At 39.8% G+C, this 22771-nt stretch overlaps 1 protein-coding gene across 1 annotated transcript in view; it reads right to left on the reverse strand.

The window, feature by feature from the left end:
- The window catches only part of cpxm2 (carboxypeptidase X (M14 family), member 2), a 129764-nt gene that overhangs the window by 12631 nt on the left and 94362 nt on the right, over positions 1–22771 (reverse strand). The window contains 2 exon segments of the mRNA XM_052027340.1: positions 5156–5295; positions 16430–16727. Of these exon segments, the coding sequence (XP_051883300.1) occupies positions 5156–5295; positions 16430–16727 (438 nt within the window).

Below are 22771 nucleotides of genomic sequence, written 5' to 3' on the forward strand. Positions count from 1 at the left end.
TATGTCTTTTCCCATTGCTGCCCATTGATTTCACTGTCAACCTGCTGCCCTGATGCCACAGGCAGTCACTCTCACCTCACCTCTACAATGCAGCTTTTTGGTTCTTGTTTTACATCAAGGTTATGATGAGGTCTGAAACAGAGTGAACATGTTGAACCCTACACTGGGCATTAATGAGCAGATTATCAGAAAGTAAATGCCACTTGATAGCACTGGTAACAACAACTTCCATCACATGATTCAGAGTAGTAATTATGATTGGGCAGTAATTAGCCGGATTGGATCTGTTCTGCTTCTTGTGACCAGGTCTACATTGTCAGTTAGATCTAGTATTGTAATTGTACTGGAACAGCCTGGCTAGAGGCATAGCTATGTCTGGAACACAGGTTTTTAGTGCCAAAGCTGGGATGATGTCTGTTCCCATTGCATTTGCTGTACCCAGTGCTCTCAGCTGTTACGATATGTGGGGTGAATCAAGTTGGCTGAAGACTGGGGACCTCAGGAGTAAGCTCAGATGGATCACTTACTTGGCACTTCTGGCTGAACATGGCTGTGAATGCTTCAGTCTTGCCTTTAGCACTCACATGCTGGGCACTGCCATTACCGAGAATGGGAATATCCTTGGAGCTTCCGCTTCCCATTTAATGCTCCTTGAGGCTGTGGAATGGACCTATTTTTCAAGCTGGATTGCCTGGAGGAACCACATTATGAGCTGCTCCATTATCTACAGGCACAAAAGTGGCTTGCCTCTCCCCAGCATTTAAAACTGGGTCCACAGAATCTGCAGCCATCACTTCAGTCCGGAACTGTTAACATTGGCAGCAAATTGGGGGCCTTGAAATTGGTATTCTGGGCCTCGTATGGGTTGGTTGTGGTAAATAATGGCTTAGAGTTCCTGCTATGAAACATCTTTGTTTATGTTGTGTTTTTAGAGAGCATCACTTGTGAAGAACTCACATATTCTAGGCCCTGACCTTCAAGTGCTACACAAAAGCATGCTGTCATTTTTTAAAGGAAATGATGTCCAAAAACACCATAAATTGGATAGAAATCAGCTCTTAAAGAACCAGAGAAATCCATGGCACAGACAGGAGGTCATTTGGCCATGGTATCCATGATGGCCACAATGAAACTGCAGGTTACTCTCCCTTCTCAGCTGTAGTCACAGTCCCTCAATTATTCATCCACATACTTTTCAAGTGAGATGCATTTTTGCTTCCAACACCCTTTCAGGTACTGAGTTCAAAATCCCCACTACTGGTTGAGCAATAAAAGAAATCCTTTAAATTCCCTTTCTAATCCTTTCATCAATGAATTTATATCTTCATTCCCAGTTATTAGCCTTTCAGCTGAAGGAAATAGATCCTTCTTGTTCACCTTGTTTAGGCCTTTCATAATTGTATAGACCTCAATGAAATCTCCCTTCAGTCCATTTGTTCTAGGGACAGTTATATCAGCTGAGAAAATCACTCTTCATAACTATAACTTTGTAGCCCTGGCAACATCCTGGTAAATCTCTTCTGGACCCGTTCTTGTGGTACCACATCTCTCCTGTAGAGTGGTGAACAGAATTGTATGCAGCACACTCCCTGTGGCCTAACTAACATTTTATATAGTACTCACTTGATATCCCTGCTCTTCTATTTTAATCATTCTTTGATAATTGACTGGGATATGTAACTTCAGCTCAAGTTTTATTTTGAACAAAACTGTACACCTTTGATGCTCAGCCATAAAGCCCTCTGAAGACTGAGTCTCTTCTGCTCAGCTAATTTGATAGATGTTTTTAAACTCATGAAGGGAATAGACAGAATGAAAAAAGAGAACAGTTTCCCACTGGCAGCAGGGGTTAGAATCAGAGGATATTTTACAAAAATAATTGGCAAAAGAGCAGTGGGAGGAATGAAAATAAACTTTGAGTTGTCACAATTTGGGATTCACTGCCTGAAGGATGGTGATTCAATTCTCACTTTCGAAACAAAACTGCATAGACTCTTGAAGGAATAAGATATGTAAGGCCATGGTGAATGAGCTGGGAACTGGAACTATTTAGATCGCTCTTGCAGAGAACCAGCAGAGTTCAATGGGTTGAAAGGCCTCCTTCAGTGCTTAAATGGTTTGACGATTCTATAATTATTATTCCAACATAACAAACCATCTCTGACTATAAGCGATAATTGGGCAGCGGAATCCATTGAAGCTTCCACTACAGCTGCTTTACATCACCTTATGATTTACTGAGCACTGAACAGAAGAATGAAAAGAAAGTTAATTATTCAGTGAGGGGGCACTGAGTGTTCTGTAGAAGGAAGAAGTGTTAGAAGGTGTGTCGAATGCAGCAGATGAGTTGGTGACTCATCCCAGAAACTGTATCTATGCTTGCACCAAGATGAGCATATTGCCCACAGTCATTGTGTGCGACTGTCTCCACTCAACACAGTAATGCATTTACAGCCAACGGTGTCGTCACATCCCTAAACAACAGCTGTCATTTGTTGGAAGACTGAAAATAACTTACAACTTTATGTCATTTCCTGCCAATGTGGTTGTTTTGCCTCTAACAGGAGCACGACTGATTTACCTCTTACACAAGTCAATCTGAGCAAACTGACTGAAACAAAATGAAAACTTGGACTTAGAGTTTGAAGAAATCCTGGTATGAAATCTTTAAATGTCGTTTTAGCCTTTTCACCTTTTACTTCAATGGATATTTTGCCACTGCAACAAAACTTACACTACCTCTATGAATTTACATGGCAGTAGGTACTTTTAATTTGTTATTTCTTACTTTAATGGGCCAGATAATGATTTTGAAATGGAGATTCTTTGCTTAACCTTCCCACTTACCCATGCTGCAGCTACCACTATTTTACATAGAAAGTAGAACATAGAACAGTACAGCACAGGAACAGGCCCTTCAGCTCACATTAGTAATAAAATGACCAACTAAACTAATCCCTTCCGTCTGCACAATGTCCACATCCTACCATTTTCCTCACATTCATGTGCCTATCTTGGAGCTTCTTGAACACTCCTATTATATTTGCCTCCACCACTACCCAAGGCAGTGCATTACAGATCACCCACCACTCTTGGTGTAAAATACTTGCCCTGCACATCTCCTTTGAACTTACCCCCTATCACCTTAAATGTATTCCCTCTGGTATTACACATTTCAACCCTGGGGAAAAGATACTGGCTGTCTACTCTATCTATGCCTCTCATGATCTTGTAAACCTCTATCAGATCTCCCCTCAGTCTCCGCTGCTCCAGAGAGAACAACCCAAGTTTGTCCAACATATCCTCATAGCACGTGCCCCCTAATCCAGGCAACATCTTGGTAAACCTCTTCTGCACCCTCTCTAAAACCTCGACATCCTTCCTATAATGGGGCGACCAGAACTGAATGCAATACTCCAGATGCAGCCTAACTAAAGTTTTATAAAGCTGCAGAATAAATTCCTGACTCTTGAACTCAATGCCTCAACTAATGAAGGCAAGCATGCCATATACCTTCTTTACCGCCCTATCAACCTGTGTAGCCAGTTTCAGGGAGCTATGGACTTGGACCCCAAGATCCCTCTGCTCATCAACACTGTTAAAGGTCTTACCATTAACAGTGTACTGTCTCTTCACATTTGATCTCCCAAAGTGCAACACTTCACATCTGGCCGGATTGAACTCCATCTGCTATTTCTCTGCCCATATCTACAACTGATCTATATCCTGCTGTATCCTTTGCCAGTCTTCTATGCTATCCACAACACTACCAATCTTTGTATCATCTGCAAACTTACTAACTCACCCATGTACATTTTTATCCGGGTCATTTATATACATCACAAACAGCAGAGGTCCCAGTATGGATCCCTGAGGAACACCACTAGTCACAGACCTCCAGCTAGAATAAGTCCCATCGACCACTACCCTCTGTCTTCTACAGGCAAGCCAGTTCTGGATCCAAACGGCTAATTCACCATGGATCCAATGCATCTTAATCTTCTGGATAAGCCTCCCATGACGGACCTCGTTAAATGCCTTACTAAAATCCATGTAGACAACATCCACAGCTCTACCTTCATCAATCACCCTCGTCACCTTGTCAAAAAACTCAATCATTAGTAAGGCACGACTTGCCCTGCACAAGGCCATGCTGACTGTCCCTAATTAGGCTATAGTTTTCCAAATGCTCATAAGTCCTATCCCCAAGAATCCTCTACAGTAACTTCCCTACAACTGATGTGAGACTCACCAGTCAAGAGTTACCAGGATTATTCCTGTTTCCCTTCTTGAATAATGGAACAACATGAGCTACTCACCAGTCCTCCAGGTCCTTGCCTGTGGCTAGAGAGGATACGAAGATATTGGTCAAGGCCCCAGCAATCTCATCCCTTGCCTCTCTCAACAACCTGGGGTATATCCCATCAGGCCCTGGGGACATCCATCTTAGTGCTCTTTAAGAGACCCAGCACGACTTCCTCCTTTATCTCGAAATGTCCTAGCATATTAGCACGCTCCATACTGATCTCCCTATACTCCACGTCCTATTTTGAAAGGGATCTAATCTTGAGTATCAAAAATTACTGCCAATTTCACATCTTTGGGGTCTCTTAAGATGATAACTGTCGTCTCGTTTGACATTTTAATTCCCTGCTGTTTAAGACCACATGCCAGGCTTGCATTGATTGGTTGCACAGTTGATAGAACAGAACAGGCCCAGCAAGGATAGATTTAAAGTTCTATCTGTGGGACCTGGGGATGTCTGCTATCCCAGTATACACCCCATCCATCCACATTCCTCTCAGTGATTGTAACCACTTAACCCAACCTCTTTACCTTGCCATCAGGCAAAGCAGCTTTATAATGGGCAGACCTAATCCCAAGTGTTGTATCAAGAAGAATGTTTTGGTATCTTGCACCTCAACATAAATGAAGCCAGAGCCTCAAGATCTCCATAGTCTTTTCAGCATCAGTCTCCCACTCCTAAAGTGATAATCAAACTCATATTTTTCTTCCCATTATTATCACCTGCACTGTGGTCTTGTTTGTCTTGCACTGGAACAGTAAATATTTTCAATCCTTAAGTAATCATTGCCTCCAAGACATTCATTTTAAAAGTGATAATATAGTGAATAAATCTTTCTGAATAATGTACCTGTTCCATGAAAACAAGGAGGGATTCTCGATTGTTTTCCCACTGTTCTGGTAGCTCGCTCTCATGAGGAAATTTGTCACAGCCCACATACATAGATATTTCAAAGCAGTTTGTGTGCAGATAGCTGAAGTCATTCATACCTTTAAGAAAAAGAGAAGTTTAGGTTTAAAACTTAGTTTCCAATAAGTCTCTGGCCAAATATCTTACTGTTTAATTAAAAAATTAAGTTCCATGGTTTGCTCACTTTTATGCTTTGTCATTTACTTTACTCTCCAAATTATTGACATATATTTTATTATTATCCCACAGTTAAATGACACCAATATTTATACAATGAAACTAATATTTATACAGTGTTAAGGGCAATGGAATGGCTGTAGTGTTAATGACATAGGGAAGAAAGAAGTGTTGCAGTTGCTGTTTGACACCATTTTTTGGGTGCACTTGAAAAGAAAATGTGATTTAATTGACATGTGGGCCTCAGCACAATTCAACCTCATGGGTTAGGTGCAGACTATTGGATATTACCTGTTGATTAAATCTAGAGCTGATTTTAGTAATAAAACTTCCAAATGTATCAAATTTGTTAATTTCTGGTAATGATTTGGTTTCTCCCACTTACACCTCTTCCAGCCATACCTCTTGTCTCGTCGCTTGTCCCATTTCTGTCAACCTTGCACTTTGATGTCCCTTTGTAATTTAATCTCCCCTGCTTTCCCACCTATACACCTTCCCCTCCCCATTACCTCTGCATCTTCAAACTGTTTATCTTTAACTTCATTCCCCTGAACCATTCACTCTGTTTCACTTTCTACTGAAACTGCTGAGTATTTCTTACAGTTTTGGTTTCTCTCTAAATTATGCCAATTAATGAAAATGCAAATAATCTATCTGAAACAGTCATGATGGGCTGGATCATCCCAGATAGGGTCAGAATGAGAATTAGAATCAGTTTTATTATCACTGACTTATATAATGTGAAATTTGTTGTTTTGCGACAACATACAGTGCAAAGATATAACATTACTATAAATTACAAACATAAACAGCGTTAAAAAAAGGAATAACGAGGTAGTGTTCATGGGCCGTTCAGAAATCTGATAGTGAAGAAGCTGTTCCGAAATTGTTGTGTGGGTCTTCAGGCTCCTGTACCTCCTCCCTGATGGTAGTAACAAGAAGAAGGCATGCCCCACATGGTGAGAGTCCTTAATGATGGATGCTACCTTCTTGAGGGACCGTCTCTTGAAGATGTCCTTGATAGTGAGGAGGGTTGTGCCCGTGATGGAGATGGCTGAGTCTACAACCCTCTGCCTCCTCTTGCAATCCTGTGCATTGGAGCCTCCATACCGGGCTGTGATGCAACCAGTCAGAATGCTCTCTACCGTACATCTATAGATATTTGTAAGAGTCTTTGGTGACATGCCAAATTTCCTCAAACTCCTAACTAAGTAGAGCTGCTGGCATGCCAAACTTCGCAAAGTCAGGGATGAGGGTGAGATCACTTGTTTGTCTACCTTTTGATCGGCCTCCCTTCAATGCGACAGGGACCTCCACTGTGATGCTTGGCTCTTGGAATCTCTTAGAATCATTGGTAGATGGCTCCCCCACTGGCAACCCAGGCACTACCAACAAGTGTCCTGCTGAACAGCAGGAGGTAAAATTACACAGTGATTACACTGCATTAATTTGATACTGTGGAAACTCCAGGCCAGTCTGTTGACGCCATGAATAGAAGCCAAATGCTATAATCATCGACAATGGCCAATTTATTCTAGAATGTGAATAAACCATCAAACAACTATCTTTTGTGATCTATAATTTATTTAGCCTCACAACATATTATCCTAAACTAGAGAAACAATGTAAGCTGGCATTCAAAACTTTTATACGTTAGTGCTAATATCTGTCATCCTTTGTAACCCATCTTTGATAATAACACACAAGATACAGAAGCCTCCAATCCCAGTCTATTGTATTAATATTACACTGTTATCACTATTTTTCACAAACTTCGAGCAGCAAAGCTATTTTCTACAGATAATGCAAAAGGACAGGTAATGGGATAAATTACACATGTGGCATCTTCATTGTTCTTTATTTTTATGTGAATGAAGTCTGACACACAATCAATTTGGAAGCATTTATATTTCAGCGATACACATCCAGTCATTCTATATTTCTTAACACTGCTGTGAGTTATTATTTTACTGGAAACTGAGATTACCCATTTCTGAAGAATATTAAACAATAAAATCCCCATTTCTGCTCCTTCTCCAGCTCTCTCCCCATGTGTTCCATTCTCTCCCTTCTGACATGTGCTAATGCATGGTAGGTAACAAGGGTGACAGCGACCAATTGGCACCATGTGCAAGTGTTTTTCTTCACACGAGTTTACACAGGCAGCTCATACAACTGTGGATGATATAATCTTCATCTTATGTCTGCACTGAAAAGTTGTCGAAAAATAGCAAAGTGGAATCATTAGCCCTGATCAATTACCTACCCCCTTTATAAGACAAGGGGAGCCAAGCCATTTTAGTTCCAGAAACTGGAGGAAATACACTGGTACTTTGGTACATCCTCTGGGAGTGGAGCTCATCGTCAGAACTAATGGGAAGGTATTGAAACTTTTGCAATTACATTGCAGGACTAAGGTCACCCCTCAGTAATTGAGCCACAGTATGCAGACAATGTGTTTGCATGCAGTGAGAGGACAAGCTTCAAGCTACTACTGACTTGTATGAGGGGAGGATCCTTATACTCAACAAAGGTCATCTATCAACCTGTCCCTGCTGTACAGTGCTGCCCTCTGACAATAAAAGTTCACCGAGTGTCCTGGGGAAATGTGGACCACCTCTCGTTTTTCAGGATTCGCCTCTCAGTGAAGGCAGACACTGATGATCAAATTCACCATTGTCTCCAATCCACCTGCTCAGCTTTTGGATGACTAAGGAAAAGTGTATTTGCAGATCAAGACCTCAAACCTGGTACAAAGCTCATGGTTTACCTGACATCAGCAATCCCCGCCCTCCTGTGTGCTTCTGAGACCAGGACTACTCACAGCAGGTACCTTATTATACTGGAAAAGTACCACCATCACTATCTCCACAAAATCTGGAGCAGAAACTCAACTGGACCAGCTTAGCAAATACCATGGCTATAGGAGCGGGTCAGAGGTTGGGTATCCTTTAGTGAGTGACTCGCCTGCTGACACCCCAAGGCCTTTCCACCATCTGCAAGACAGAAGTCACTTCCCTGGACAAGTACAGTGCCAACAACTCTCAAGAAGTTCAACACTATCCAGGACTAACAAACAAGAAGCTTGAGGAACTCAGCGGGTCAGGCAAGATTTGTGGAGGGAAATGGACACACGACGTTTCAGGTTGAGACCCTTCATTTGGACTAAAAGACGGAGGTCTTTTTCCATTCCTATCCATTTCCCTTCACAGATGCTGCCTGACTTGTTGAGTTCTTCCAGCTTCTCGTTTGTTGCTCCAGATTCCAGCATCTGCAGGCTCCTGTGTCATCATCCAGGACTAAGCAGCCAGCTTGTTTGGCACCTCATCAATCACTCTGTGCGGCTGCCGCAGTGTCTACCACCAACAAAATGCAGTGCAGTTCCTCCCCCAGGTCACTTCAACAGCTCTTCCTAAGCATAAAACAAAGGTTCCTGCGACAAAGAAGCTGATGTATGAAGAAAAGTTGAGTAGGCTGGGCCTATACTCACTGGAGCACAGATGAATGACAGGTGATCTTATTGAAACATAAAAGATTCAGAGGGGGATTGACAGGATGGATGCTCAGAAGATCTTTTCCCTAGAGGGTAAGTCTACAACCAGGGTACAGTTTCACAGTTTGATAAAAACAACAAGATTCTGGAGGAACTCGGCAGGCCAGGCAGCATCCATGGAGAAAAGCAGACAGTTAACGTTTCGAGTCAGGATCTGAAGAAGGGTCCTGACCCGAAACATTGACTGTCTGCTTTTCTCCACGGATGCTGCCTGGCCTGCTCAGTTCCTCCAGCATCATCATGTTTTTCATTTAGATTCCAGCATCTGCAGTCCTTTATTTCTACAGTTTCACAGTAGTTACCCATTTAAGATGGAGATGAGAAGGAACTCTTACAGGTTACTAAATTTTTGGGATTCTTTAGCCCTGAGAGCTGTGGAGGTTGAGTGATGCTTAAATGCTATTTTACAAACACTATAGTAAGTAGTTCCACAGTGTTAACAGTACCCAAAATGTGTTACTTGTGTATAAGGATCTCTATCAAACTTAAAGGTCCCAATGTGCTTCAGAAATACAAAATCAGACAGTGATGGGGAAATGCAGAATCATTATTAAAGAAACAGGTCTTAAGAACAGTCTTGAGGAAGGAAAATATAGATTTGGACTGGGAACTTTAAGAAGAACATTTCAGGCAATGCAACCGGAACATCTGAGTTTTCTTCCACTGAAGGTGGAGTAAGAAGTGGAAGAGGCCAGGCTCAGCAGAACCTCACAGATACAATGAAATGCAGCACAGGGGCTTTCAGAAATGTGAGAAGGCAAGGTCACGAACAGCAAGGATTTTGAATTCATTGCAACTGGAAATTCAGATGAGAATAGGCAGGAATGCAGGATTTACTGTGAAGTAGATGTGGGCATCAGATTCTTGCAATTTGGTTGCGATGCACTTTGGGTGAGCAGAGTTTTTATGAAGTTGCGTCTGGGGGGATGACAAGCATATGCATCTGGCTTTCAATTGTCAAAATAAAAAGGTGAGGATAGGGAGAGCGAATGTGGTGCAGTGAAGAGGAAAGCCGGCTCAGGATTAAAAATAGGTTGCACATCAACAAGTGCAGCTAGATTAAGTAATTGGACAGTAGGAAGAAATTAATGGCTTAAGTGCGGAGGTTTGGGGAAGTGCCAGACATGGTAGCATCAGTCTGACTGAGTAAGAAAGGGAAAGAAAGCTCTTGATAACCCATGACTGAATGTAGTACAAGCAGGTCAATGGAATAACAGTGGAGTACAGGTTGTGACTGAGAATATGGTGCTGACACTGGTCCAAGTCGGTAAGCAATGCCCATCAGTGATGTTACCATAAAGCAGCAACAGATGAAAAATTAAGAATTCTAGGAATGAGGGTACAGAGCAGAAATCAGACTGAAAGGATTCACACACAGGATAGGAGAGACCAACATGTAAATAGGTGATAATGATAACATGCAGAGGGGAAATGAAAGCTGGGAATTGGATGGCATGTAATGAGAATAAGGTGAGATAAAACATGGAATGTTTGAGAAAAGATAAGGATAATAACTTAGTTCATACGAATAGAGCCTCAAGAAAGGGTCCCATGCACAGTACTTCAATCAATCTAATTCTTTGGGGAAGAAATTAGATAAAATAGGCTGAAACAGTGAAAAGAGGTGGAAATCTCACCAAGGCCAATAAAAAAAAGTGTATGCATGGAAGAGTATGCATTTCTTTAGGGTTTGTCTGCTCCCCAATCCAACAATGGAAAGACACTGTTTTCCTCTGCCATCTGACAGGCAGTTGGAGACAAATATTACTGATACAGCAGTGTGGATATGGGCCATAGGTCCGGATTTTGGTATGGAATTCCAGAATGGAGCCAGGGTGATGAGGTGCCGACCCACTAAAACTGTACAAGCGGACTGTATTTCCATGATTTTGGCCACATTGTGTGAACTTCAATAATGAAGATGCAGGGAGAGGGAAGAATATGTAGTGTATGTTCTGATTACAAAGGGCAAGTGAACAAAAAACATAAAGTAAGGAACACCAAAAAGACAGAGGGAAGAATGGTTGTGATGGGGGAATGGATGGAGGTCAAAACTGCAGGAGGATCACCAATGAGAAAGCATCCTTTCTCTTATAATGGAATAGCAACAGAAAGGCTTCATCAGGGAAGAATTAAGGACTTCAGGGAGAAATGTTTGATATGGAAGATAGGACCATGCCATTTTAATAGTGATGGAGACGCTATCAAGTGGGTGAAGTCAATCTTGGGAAGCAGCATTACTGGGTGGTAGCAAAGTCAATGGAAAACACAATTAGACAGGATAGAAAATTAGCTGAAATTGGCTGCTGGTGATTTGAGTTAACACTAAGACTAATTCTCTATGTCCTTATTTTTTTGATTTCTTGATGCAGAGAAATATTTTGCAAGGAAACTTGCAGAATGTAAGTGAGATTCTTATTTCAGCATTAGTTGTGAGATGTCTCTTATTACAGCAGCTCAGGTTAATTTGTGTTTATTCTTAACAACTGTCACAAGGTCTCAGCCGTCCACCGAACATGCATAATGGTTGGATTTATTGCGATTATAAATTATTCTAAATTAATAATGTCAAACGTGACAATAGAAATTCAGTAGTCTTTGCCTTTTCTTTTTGTTATACTTAATTAAAATTCCCACCAGGCTGGATACAAGATAGTTTTAAAAATAACTTTCTTCCAGAAACAAAAAGCAAATACATTTTGTTACTTGCACTGTGACACCTCCATCTTTCACAGACCCCTAGAATTAATACTTACAGAAGCTTGAATGTATGATTTTACCTCAATAAAGCAACAGTGGGGGTACTGTAAAATATTCAGCTGGATATCTCTCAGGCAACTAATTAGATGCAGCACACACTACAGCCCTCAAAAATAGGAGAAATAGGTAATATTCATCAGTACTTTAGAGGTAAGTTTAATACTTATTCAAAATGCAGACAGCATGTACAAGCAATCAATCATGTACTAGAAAACCTTTCATGCCTAAAATGTGTGTTAAAATTGTGCTGCAGGGGAGCCAGTAACGCATTGGTTTGAGGCAAAAAGGGAATGATAGCCTACCATGCTCAATCTGCAACACATCGTGCACTGCCCAGTCATGAATCCCAGGTGTCTGGAGGGGAACAGTGCACAATGTGGGCATCATCAAAATCGTATGGAAGATCCTCAGACTTGGGAACTGTTGCTTCAACTAGCCCCGTCACTTTAGGGTAGGCTTGCCCTCAATGGTCCTGTCAGCATTTTAGCTGACTGCCAGTTGATTGAACATTATGCCATCAGAGGCAGACACCTAGAGCAGGGTGGTTAAGAGCCCAAGCTAAAGATCGATGCATTTACCTTCAAGGTGAATAACATGGGAAGGAACAGCTTTAAAGGCATTGCTGCTCTGGCCAATTCAAGGACAGAAATGGTTAGGCCTTCTAAGTCAAACTGAAGCAAATCTTTCCTCTTTTGTGTTCATGTCCCAGCCATTTATTGAATATGTATGAAGGGTAGAATTTCACACCAGTCACTTATCAGTGGGGCTCATTATGCATCTCCAGATATTTTGGTGTGTGTTATTTTCATGCACAATCTCAAGACAATTTTTTAATACATGCTTTGCACTCATGAAAGTTTCAATCTCATTAAAAGATTGCATGACGTGAATTTCTAGTCCCATGTCTTGTGAAATCTACTGTTAAGAAGGCAAGTGTCCAGTAAGTGTAGATCACTTCAAATTTTAAAAAAATCATTTAATTATTTTTCAAATATGAATTATTTAACTAAGACCAAAATATATGAAATTATTTAGAAATCACAATTAAACATCGAACATAGAACAGTACTGTACAGGAACAAACAACAAGGTGCTGGAGAAACTCAGCCGGTCAGGAGAAATACAGATGGTCAACGTTTTGGGTCAGGACCTTTCCTCAAGACTGAAGATAGGAAAAGGAGAAGCCCAATATATTGGGGGGAGAAAGAGAGCAGTGATAGGTGGACAAAAGAGGGGAGGCGGGGTTGGCACAAGGTGGTGATAGGTAGATGCAGGTAAGAAATAGTAATAAGGAGACGCAGGGGGTGGGGAGAGCAGATCCACCAGGGGATGGGTCAAAGGTATGGAGGTAGGCATTCCTCGGGGGGGGGGAGGGGAGGAGGGGTAAAAAGAAGAAATAGGCAAGGAAAAAAAAGATAGGCTAGGAAAGGGAAAAAAGAAGAGGCATGGTGGGGGGCGGGGTGGGGTGGTTTGGTTTCCTTAAAGTGGGAGAATTTGATGTTCATGCCATTAGGCTGTAAGATCCCAAGATGGAAAATGAGGTGCTGTTCCTCCAGTTTGCCCTTGGACTTCTCCTGGCAGTGGAGGAGGCCGAGGACTGACATATCTGTGATGGAGTTGAAGGGGGAGTTGAAGTGACTGGCAATGAGGAGATGCAGATCGTGGTTATGGACGGAGCGCAGGTGTTCTACGAAATGGTCACCTAGTCTGCGTTTGGTCTCGCCAATGTAGAGGAGGCCACACTTGGAGCACCGAATGCCGTAGATGATATTAGGGAAGTGCAGGTGAATCTCTGTCTCACCTGAAAGGACTGTTTGGGTCCCTGGATGGAGGTGATGGACATGGTGTAGGGGCAGGTATTACACCTATGGTGGGGGCAGTGGAAAGTCCCCGGGGTGGGAGTGGGTTGGGTGGGGAGGGAGGAGTGAACAAGGGAGTCGTGGAGAGACCAGTACCTGCGAAAGGCAGAAAGGGGTGGGGAGGCAGTCATGAATGTCTGACCTCCAGAATAACTGTGATCCCTGGTTCTAGACACTCCTACTGGAGGATATATCATTTCTGCATCCACTCTGTCAAGCTCCATAAGAAGTTAGTACGTTTCAATGAGATTGCCTCTCATTCTTCTTAACTCAAGACAGCACCTTCCAATTTCGTTTAATAATCTCTTTCTGTGGCACTTCATCAAAGTTCTTTTGAAAGTCTGAATACAATAAGTCAACTGGTTCACCCTAAACTATTCTGTTACTTAGAGCCTCAATAGGTTTAACAGGTTGGTCAAACATAATTTCCCTTTCTGAAATCCACTTTGACTCTTCCGAATCTGATTATTATTTTCTAAATGCCCTGTTAGCACTGCACCCCTCAAACCCATCGCCATCCTTGCCTTTCCCCCATATTCTTGGTAGCAGAGGAAGCAGAAGGTAAGAATATACTGAAAAAAAAGCTGTCTGCAGACTTTGTGTACACTGTTTGAAACATATCAGGAGGAGAGTATGTCATACTCAGAATATTGACTAATAATTCTATCTAGCTAATGAGCTTTAGTGAAATTAAAGGATAGGTGAATCACTTACACATTTCAGGAATGGAAAATAAAATTTAATGTCAATGTATATCAGGTGGAGCATTTTGGAACAGCAAACAGGAATTGTGTGTGCCTAGACATAATCTTGGCACTGATGAAATGATAACACTGTAAACATCTTAGGTCATCAAGATTAATCAAGTATTCAAATGCATCTCAGAATTACCTTAACACAAGTTACAATGATTTAATTTAACTTTGTGCAAATCATGGTGACGTCTCACTTAGGATAGTGTGTATTTTTGGATATTTCGCTCTAATTCATTGATAGGATAAGCATTCCTATGGGATTTGCTCATATCCTTATAAAACTGGCAGCAAGGAATTCTTCCAGGGAACTCAGACGGTGGTTTGCCAATTTCTCATTGACATCCAAGCATGCAAATCCTCAGCAAAGGTCACCTCATCTTTGCCCCTTATTCTTTACCAAAGTAACCATTCTCCTGCTTGTGACTGTGCCTACAAGGCGCCAATTTGCTGTGCAATAAAAAAGTAATCTTGAGATATTTGAACTCGAGGGACCATGTACAGTATATGTAGCAAGACAGAAGAATTACTTGAACAAGGCACACACCACCATTGGCAGCAGGAAGGAATAATTCTTCATTTACTGGATTATTTTATGATTTAAGTCATTTTGGATCTGTAAAGTCCAACTGTGGCAAAGAGAACAGGGTGCTATGGTTGTCACAAATTTTCTCTTAAATGCACAAGCCTATTGTTAGGTTAGCATTTTCACTGTGTCCTAGAGATCATGACTGGGTTCAAAAGTGGGTGTGAATCTAGCACAGACAATTTCCACTGGCACCTATCCAATATGATGCTGGAAATCCCAATTCTTTTATTTTTAATTATGTTTTAATTTTAATAATGTTTTATCAAATTGGAAGTATTAGAAAAATGTATTAATAATAATTTGCCCTAAATTTGCATAAAGTTCTGTGATGAACCTTTAAACTTTCTATACCAATTAGATTAACGGATTACAGGGAGTGATTCAATGCACACTAGGTTTGGTGAGTTTTCTTTTAAAATCTAATTATCACGGATATCTACATTAACTATTTTGGTCTGAAGGATTTCCTTCCTTAATTTATTTATTTGTACTACATAAAACACTGATGTGATTTTGTTTTCAAGTCGGCCACAATAAGTGGCTAGATTTAGTTTGATTTATACCCTTTGCCTGTTGAAGTTTCTCTATATATTACAGCTCATAAGAATTGTGTGGACACAAACAATCTAGCAGTGAGGCAGGATTAATGAATTCTTTCAGCTCTGACATGGATTGGAATTACAGCAGCTGATAATTAATTACAGCAACAGATCAGTCAAAAAGAGGTCAACATGAGGGCAATCAATTTTAAATCTGATCTCAAGCGATGCTTTCCGCATAATATTCAATGCCCATTTAAAAAGGTATGCATACAATAAAACCTTTTACATAATTCTTTTTGTAATTATATAAGAAAAAGGTTGCAGGACTTTAAAGCCACGAAAGGAGAAAGGCAAGCTGATGGCAGAGCCAAGGATTGGAGGAATAGGGTGGTTTGAATGACTTCTTTGAAGACAAGGGGAAAGAAAACAAGGCAAAATAGTTCAGGGAATGAATTACAGAAGGCAGGAACAAAATTGCTGGTCAACACACAAGAAACGTCTGACAATCATAATACTCTTGGTTCTTTAGAAATATACAGGCACAACAACACATGGTTGAAATTAAAGTATATTAATATGGCTCAGAAAGTAATTTCTACAACACAAAGCATGTTATTCTGACTAGCTATGTCTCTTGAATAGATAAACAATGGAATTTAATCTCTGGAACGTTATTATCTTAGTTCTCAATGTACATAGTCCAATTTCCTTTCTCTGTTATTTTAACTCTGGTAATAACTCTTTTAAAATAAGCTATGGTAATAACTCTTTTAAAATAACTCTTTAAAATAAGCCCTTTGGTTAAAATAGCGGTGAGAATAACTTAGTAGTGGTTTTACCTTTACACAGTAACTTCAATCATAACCTGTGTCTCCAGAAACCAAGGAGAAGTTATACAGGAGGCAAGATCCACCTGACTGAGAAAAGCAAACACCTGCAGGCCAATTTGTTCAATACATTCATGCACAAATGTCACACTTACTTCCTGCTACTGTATGCCATGATGCCCCATTTATAGTTCCATCTTCCTTGGCAAAATCATCTGTGTGACACACTCTTCTATTTGCATCTGTCATGAGACGGTGAGTGGAAGCATAAGAGAATGCTAGCCACCGGAAGACATGGTCATCTGGTGTGGCCGTATACTCATGAACTTTTGTGCTGAACCTCGTCATGTCAAATGGATATGTCACCACCAATTCTCCTCCTTGTACATTTCCACCCAGCACAAATGGAAACTTTTCCATCCAGGCAATCATTGCTCGTGTTTCAACGGCTACCTATAAAATGAATTATTTTCAATCAGAATTATGTCCACCATATAAACCTAAATGACAGAATGTGCATCCCTTGTTGGTTCCTGACATCAACACTATCTACTTTTACAAGTACTGTTTAGATATTCCATGGATGGCATAGCATTCATCCTCTCTGCCTTTATCCTCCTCCCCCACTTCCAAAGAAAAGTAAGAATCAGTCCCTTAAATTCTACCCAGCTTGGTGCATCATAAAAATATCTAGATAGTTTGATTTAATAGATTTTCTCTAATTCCAATGTGTGCACAATTCAACAGAAACTTACAACACACAATAGTTCAATCCAAGACAGGAGCCCATCACTGAATACGAAAGCTAAGTTAAAGAGTTTAATAGTTTCAGCACTGTTGACACAATTTTTCAGATTTATATATATTGGCTTTGGTTGAGTAAAGCTAGAATTGTTTAAAAGGTAAATTAGTTCCATATAAAGTTGATTATCAAACACATATACACATTAACTCTAAAAATTCAGCTTCACACCATTACCAACAAAGTGGAACTTGCACCCACCACTGAGATGACCAGAGACACTTGTGAAATTAGGAATCAGGTTAAGGGCAAAGAATTGTCATCTGGGGAAGGTGAGTCTAGGGTGTTTTCAGCTCACATTGGAGGGTCAGAAATGAAACTCCAGTGCAACCTGCAAGTAAATTATTGCAGTGTGGGAATTGAATAGGAAATGTGATGCTTTAGACTGTTAGTGCATTCAAGAACTTCCATTCAATTCCCTGAGGCTCAGCAGATAAGTAATGTATCTGGTTTACTCAGGTTTTCTCAGAACATTTAACTCCAATGGTCTGTGTTGAATTATTCTCATAATATATCATGATTTCAAATTAGTACTTTGCTGGCTTGCAAGGAACAATTCAGGTAAGCAGATGCAGAACGTGGTGAAGCCACAGCTCTGTAGATCCTTCTTAACAAAATCCAACAAGATTGGATTTGTGAGGAGGAAGCCCATCAAAATCAGGTGGATAAAGATGACAGTAAGTGCTATGACCCTCATTCCTTGATATGGCCCTCAACAAGTCTATTTCAAGACTTTGTTACTATCAGATAACATCTATCTTGGATCGTTGAGCATCTTGTACTATTGCAGCTGCCAATTAACTATTATGGCATTAGTCTTTCAATATTTAGGTGTATCATGTATGAGAAATGGACACACAGGTATCCAAGAGAAACACAATAGGCAAACAAAATGCATTTTAAGGTAGGTTTGTTGCTCAATTTAATTATTTCACATGAGTGTTGGTGAGTGTGATCTGTCATTTTTGCAAATGAATTGGATGAATGACAGGGAGATCACGTGGTAGAATGCAACTAAACATGGGAAATGTATTACTTGCAATCTCCCTGTGAATGTCACTAGTAGCTGGCACTGAAGAGCCTTCCAAATGCTGATCCACCTGATGATCAGGTCCAGGATTCTTGGAGCCAAGCTGATCTTCTCTGAGGTATCAATATGTTTTTTTTTTGTCTGTATTGTTAAAGACACAGCAAGCAAGCACACTGATAGAGATCTGAAGTGCCCCTCTGGATCTATCAACGTGCTAAGCCTCACATTCAGATCACTCATAATCTTTTACATTGGATCCATGTGTTTTACTATAGTGGTGTACCACAGGGGAGTTTGGCAAGCTCAGAATTTCTGAACTTCTGTCCTCTTTTGTGACATCGTAGAATCACAGAATGTTTACAGCAACAAATGAGGCTAGTTGGCCCATCATGTCTGAGCTGGCTCTCCACCAGAGTAACTGTTTGGTTCCACCAACCAGCACTTGTACCATAGCCTTGAAAATTTCTTCCCCATCATATATTTTTACCCAATTCCTTGAGGACCACAATGGAACTTGCCTCCACCACATCTTCAGACAGTGCATTCCAGATCCCAACCATGCACTGCGTGTTTAAATGTTCCCATCTTTGTCACGGAGATTTGCTCTGCCAACCCAACTCTAAATCCATCCAAGTCACTCCTGAAGTTATGTTAATGGGCTGGCCTGGAAATTAACTCCATTTTGCATCTGTCTAAAACCCAATGACTGTCATTCCAGCAATGGTAGCGTTAAAGAAGAGCAACTGGGCTTCAGAGTTAATAAAAGCAAATCCATTTAAAATAGGGGAGAAAAAAAGATCACACTACTGCTATTGGGCAATTCTTCCAAAGCTTGGCTGGAAGCAACAAAAATTGCCAAAAAGGCACTAATAGTGATGTTTCAATAAATGGATTATTTTCTTGTGTGGAGTGACAGGCATTTACTTTACAGTTGAGGGACCCCATCAATCAACATTGATTTATCTTGGTGCACCTCCTGTGTTTTGCTCCAATGAACATTGAAGGAAGAAGCACTGTAAGCTTAAACCTTTGCATTTTCTAAACTAAATGCTGCTTTACTTGCCATAGGAGGATGGAAAGTGAATTAGACTTTATAGAAACTATTTTACTGCTGACGCTGGCGTGTGTACTTAGGAGAATTTTCACTGCTTACCCATCTGTTTCACATTTACTTGGTAACTCAAGCTTTAGCTTGCTAACGATCTGCAGGTGGGCTGTACAAGGCTACTGTGCTCATATGATTTATATTGGATAGATGAACAATTTGCAAGTCAACATGATGAGTTTTTTTATGAACTTGAAAGAAAATTAATGAAATGTAACCTCAGAAGGCTCCTTGCTAAGGAGGTGCAGGGCATTAAAAGACAATAATACTTTGGCAGTAAAAGCTGTTCTTGCCAGCAATGGCCACATTCTGTACACAAATAAAAAGAAGTTAAATATTTGGCTAATGCCATTGATGAGTATTCTTGACAGTGCATCAAATCCCAATTCTTATTATCCTTAACAGGGTTAGCAAAAAAATCTCTTTACTGTCATAATTCTGACCAGAAGAGACAGCAGCCTTATTTTAATTGGTTGCATTCTTCACTTTTGATACTAAATCCCAAATTACTCATTTTATTATTTTATTGTCATTTCCAGGAGAAGACTTCTTTGAAAGGCATTGAAGTGACCTTTTTCTAAATTCCACCTCTGTATGTGGGTATTTCAGGAGAGACACATCGACCATCTCGAGCATCTGATGGTCAGTAAAATTCCCTTCAATTCTTCATCCTTCCATCTCCAGTTCTTGATCACATATGTAATTAATACTTTATCAGGAAAGGTAGGAACTGCACTAACAGGAACCAAAATGGAATCAGTGTCTCAATAAAATGGCCAAAAAAGGTGGTGTAAGATTTAAATGAGTAAGACAGAGAGGATAGGGGGAGCAGAATCTGCATGAAATGAAACAAGCTTAAATATAACTGGAATAGAATAGAGAATGCAGTACAAACTGATCTAAGACAGGACATAATCAAGGAATAAACTGTAACTGATCTGTTATAGTACTATGTGAAATTGTAGGTAAAACCTAGTAAAATCCAGGCCAAAGTTTCAGGTCAATGATCCAAGTAATATAGCGAAGGAAAATATATGTTCTAACAGAAAAGAAGAAAGGGATAAATCAGAATAAAGGAAGGACAATGCTCCATGTACTTATATACATTGACATCAGGGGATGCATCAGAAGAGACAATACAAAGCAATGAGGACACAAGCCTAAGAAACACTGGCGATGCAAAAAGAATCGAGGAATACGAACAGAAATAACAAAATATTCTACAGTCATATGATCAAGAAAAGAAAACCCAAAATGAAAACAATACCATTAAGAAATAGGAGAAAATTGCAGGCATAGACAGCAAGTCGTCAGAAATGTAACATAATTACTTTGCTTGAATATCTACCATAGACACCAATCATGGAGATGACATTGGAAGATGAGATTAGTGATTATATAACAGCATTTAAGATAACAGGAAAGTATTAAATAATAATCAAACTCAAAGCATAAAACGGCTGGTCAAACCAGCTTGCATCTGTGAATTCTGAAAGAATTTAGGAAAGATAACGAAGGCATTATTACAAAAATGTAATAATTCATTGGATTAGGACGTAGGATAATCATGCAGTGGCAGAGGACTTGCTGGATGGCTAACATTTTTATTTAAGAAAGCAGGTGTAACAAGCGGCTTAACATCAGAAGCAAGAAACATCACAGCTAGGCAAGAAAGAAGAAAAGAAAATCCAGAAACCTGAAATATAGCAATGTCAACATTTATATCAACAGGAAAAAGTCCTCCTAAATCAATAATGATCTCTTCCCGTGATCCTAATTTTATTCCTATACCTTTAATCATGATATCTCATTTGTGACAACAAAGATAGCTGACAAGGGTAAGGCAGCAGATGTGCCATCTACTGTATAACAGATTAATGAATATGGTATGAGCATACCGAATTAGGGCCGAGGTAACAGAATAGTCAGCTGGCTGTCTGAAAGATAGAAAGCAGAGAGTGGGAATGAAGGTTGATATTGAAATAAGCAGAAAGTGGGAAATGAATTGCACAACATCACCGCTGACACTATAGTTATTCTTAATTAACAGTTTAGACTGTGGAATCATTTTTGAATTTTCAATGAGGGGCAACAAATTATGAGGAAGTGAGTATTGAGGAGGACTGCAAACAATTATAATAAGATATTAACATGCTTGCAGAATGGTCATAACAATGGAAAATGAATTTAAACATAATTGTAGGTGGAATTTTTTATGATAAACATGAGTATGATGCACAAATCATTAGAAGTTGTGACGCTGGTCAATATGGACAAAACAAAAGCAAAACAAGCATGGATGTTTATTTCAAGAGATATAACAAGTTGCAATGAATCTCAGTTAGACTGCACTTGGAGTTCAATATGCAGTTCTGGTCACCTTACTATCAAGAATAATGTGGAAACACTGAAGAAAGTGCAATAAATATTTACCAGGATGCCACCTGAACTGTGAGGTCTAACCATTCAGGAAAGGATGAATAGGCAGGATCTGTTATTGTGAAAAATAGAAGTCTTAGATGTGACCTTATTGCTGATTTTAAAATAATGAAATGTTTTAATATAATAGACACAGATTCTGGGGTAGAATCAAGTTTTTGTTTGCTTGTGATAATCAGGCACAATAATATTAGTTGCCCATTGTACTTTGATGAAGTTTATTACTCTTTCAATGTAATAAAGATGTACTTTAATTATGACAGGTCTACTGTTTGGATCTTATGTATTCTTTGTGACTATTCCGATTTGTTTAGATGCGTCTGTTGTTTAGTTTTCACTGATGGTATGAAGCATAAAAGTTGGCATCCTCAATTTCTGAGCGTATACAAACTTGGTTTCATCTCTTTCCACTGGCTACAAAATTCTCTTAACTTGGAGATGAAATAGCAGCTATCTTCACCAAAGTTGAGGATGTAGCTGATATCACAGTGTAAGAGGAGGTAGTGGTTTAATTAGGTGGGATGAAAATAGACAGGAAATTAGTTAAAAGATTGGTAGTGCTCAAAGTAGAGGTTAACTATTCCAGTCAGGATGCAACCAAGGCTGCCAGAGGACAAATTAAAAATAATACCACTGGTCTCAGCAAGCATCGGTATGCCTTAAAAAATATCCACAATAAAACCCTAACCTATAACAAATAAGTTATATAATTTTATGCAGATAGGCAACAAATTGTTGCTGAGGTGAAGTATAGCTAAATTATGTTCCTTAGTTAAAATGGCATTTCCTAGCAATATTAGTATTCATGGTCTCTGAAGTGTTCAATTATATTTCCTATCATTATATTAATTAATTTATCATGATTTAAACCACCTTGGATATCTGCACATGAATACATATTGTTATGTAAAACAATGCTATATCTAGTCAGATAAAACCACTTGTGAGGCAACTTATGTTTAATCAAACTTACAGGTCACAGATGTCAAGATCACATCTTTATCTGTTCATCGGACCACATTTTTGACAATGTGTCCATCCCATGTTATTTAATGCCATATGTATATTAAGTGGAAACAGTCCCAAGTGCAGGCAGTGAAATCACCACAGGGCAGGTTCCT

Source organism: Pristis pectinata, chromosome 12, assembly GCF_009764475.1.
Source record: "Pristis pectinata isolate sPriPec2 chromosome 12, sPriPec2.1.pri, whole genome shotgun sequence".
Lineage (NCBI taxonomy): Eukaryota > Metazoa > Chordata > Chondrichthyes > Rhinopristiformes > Pristidae > Pristis > Pristis pectinata.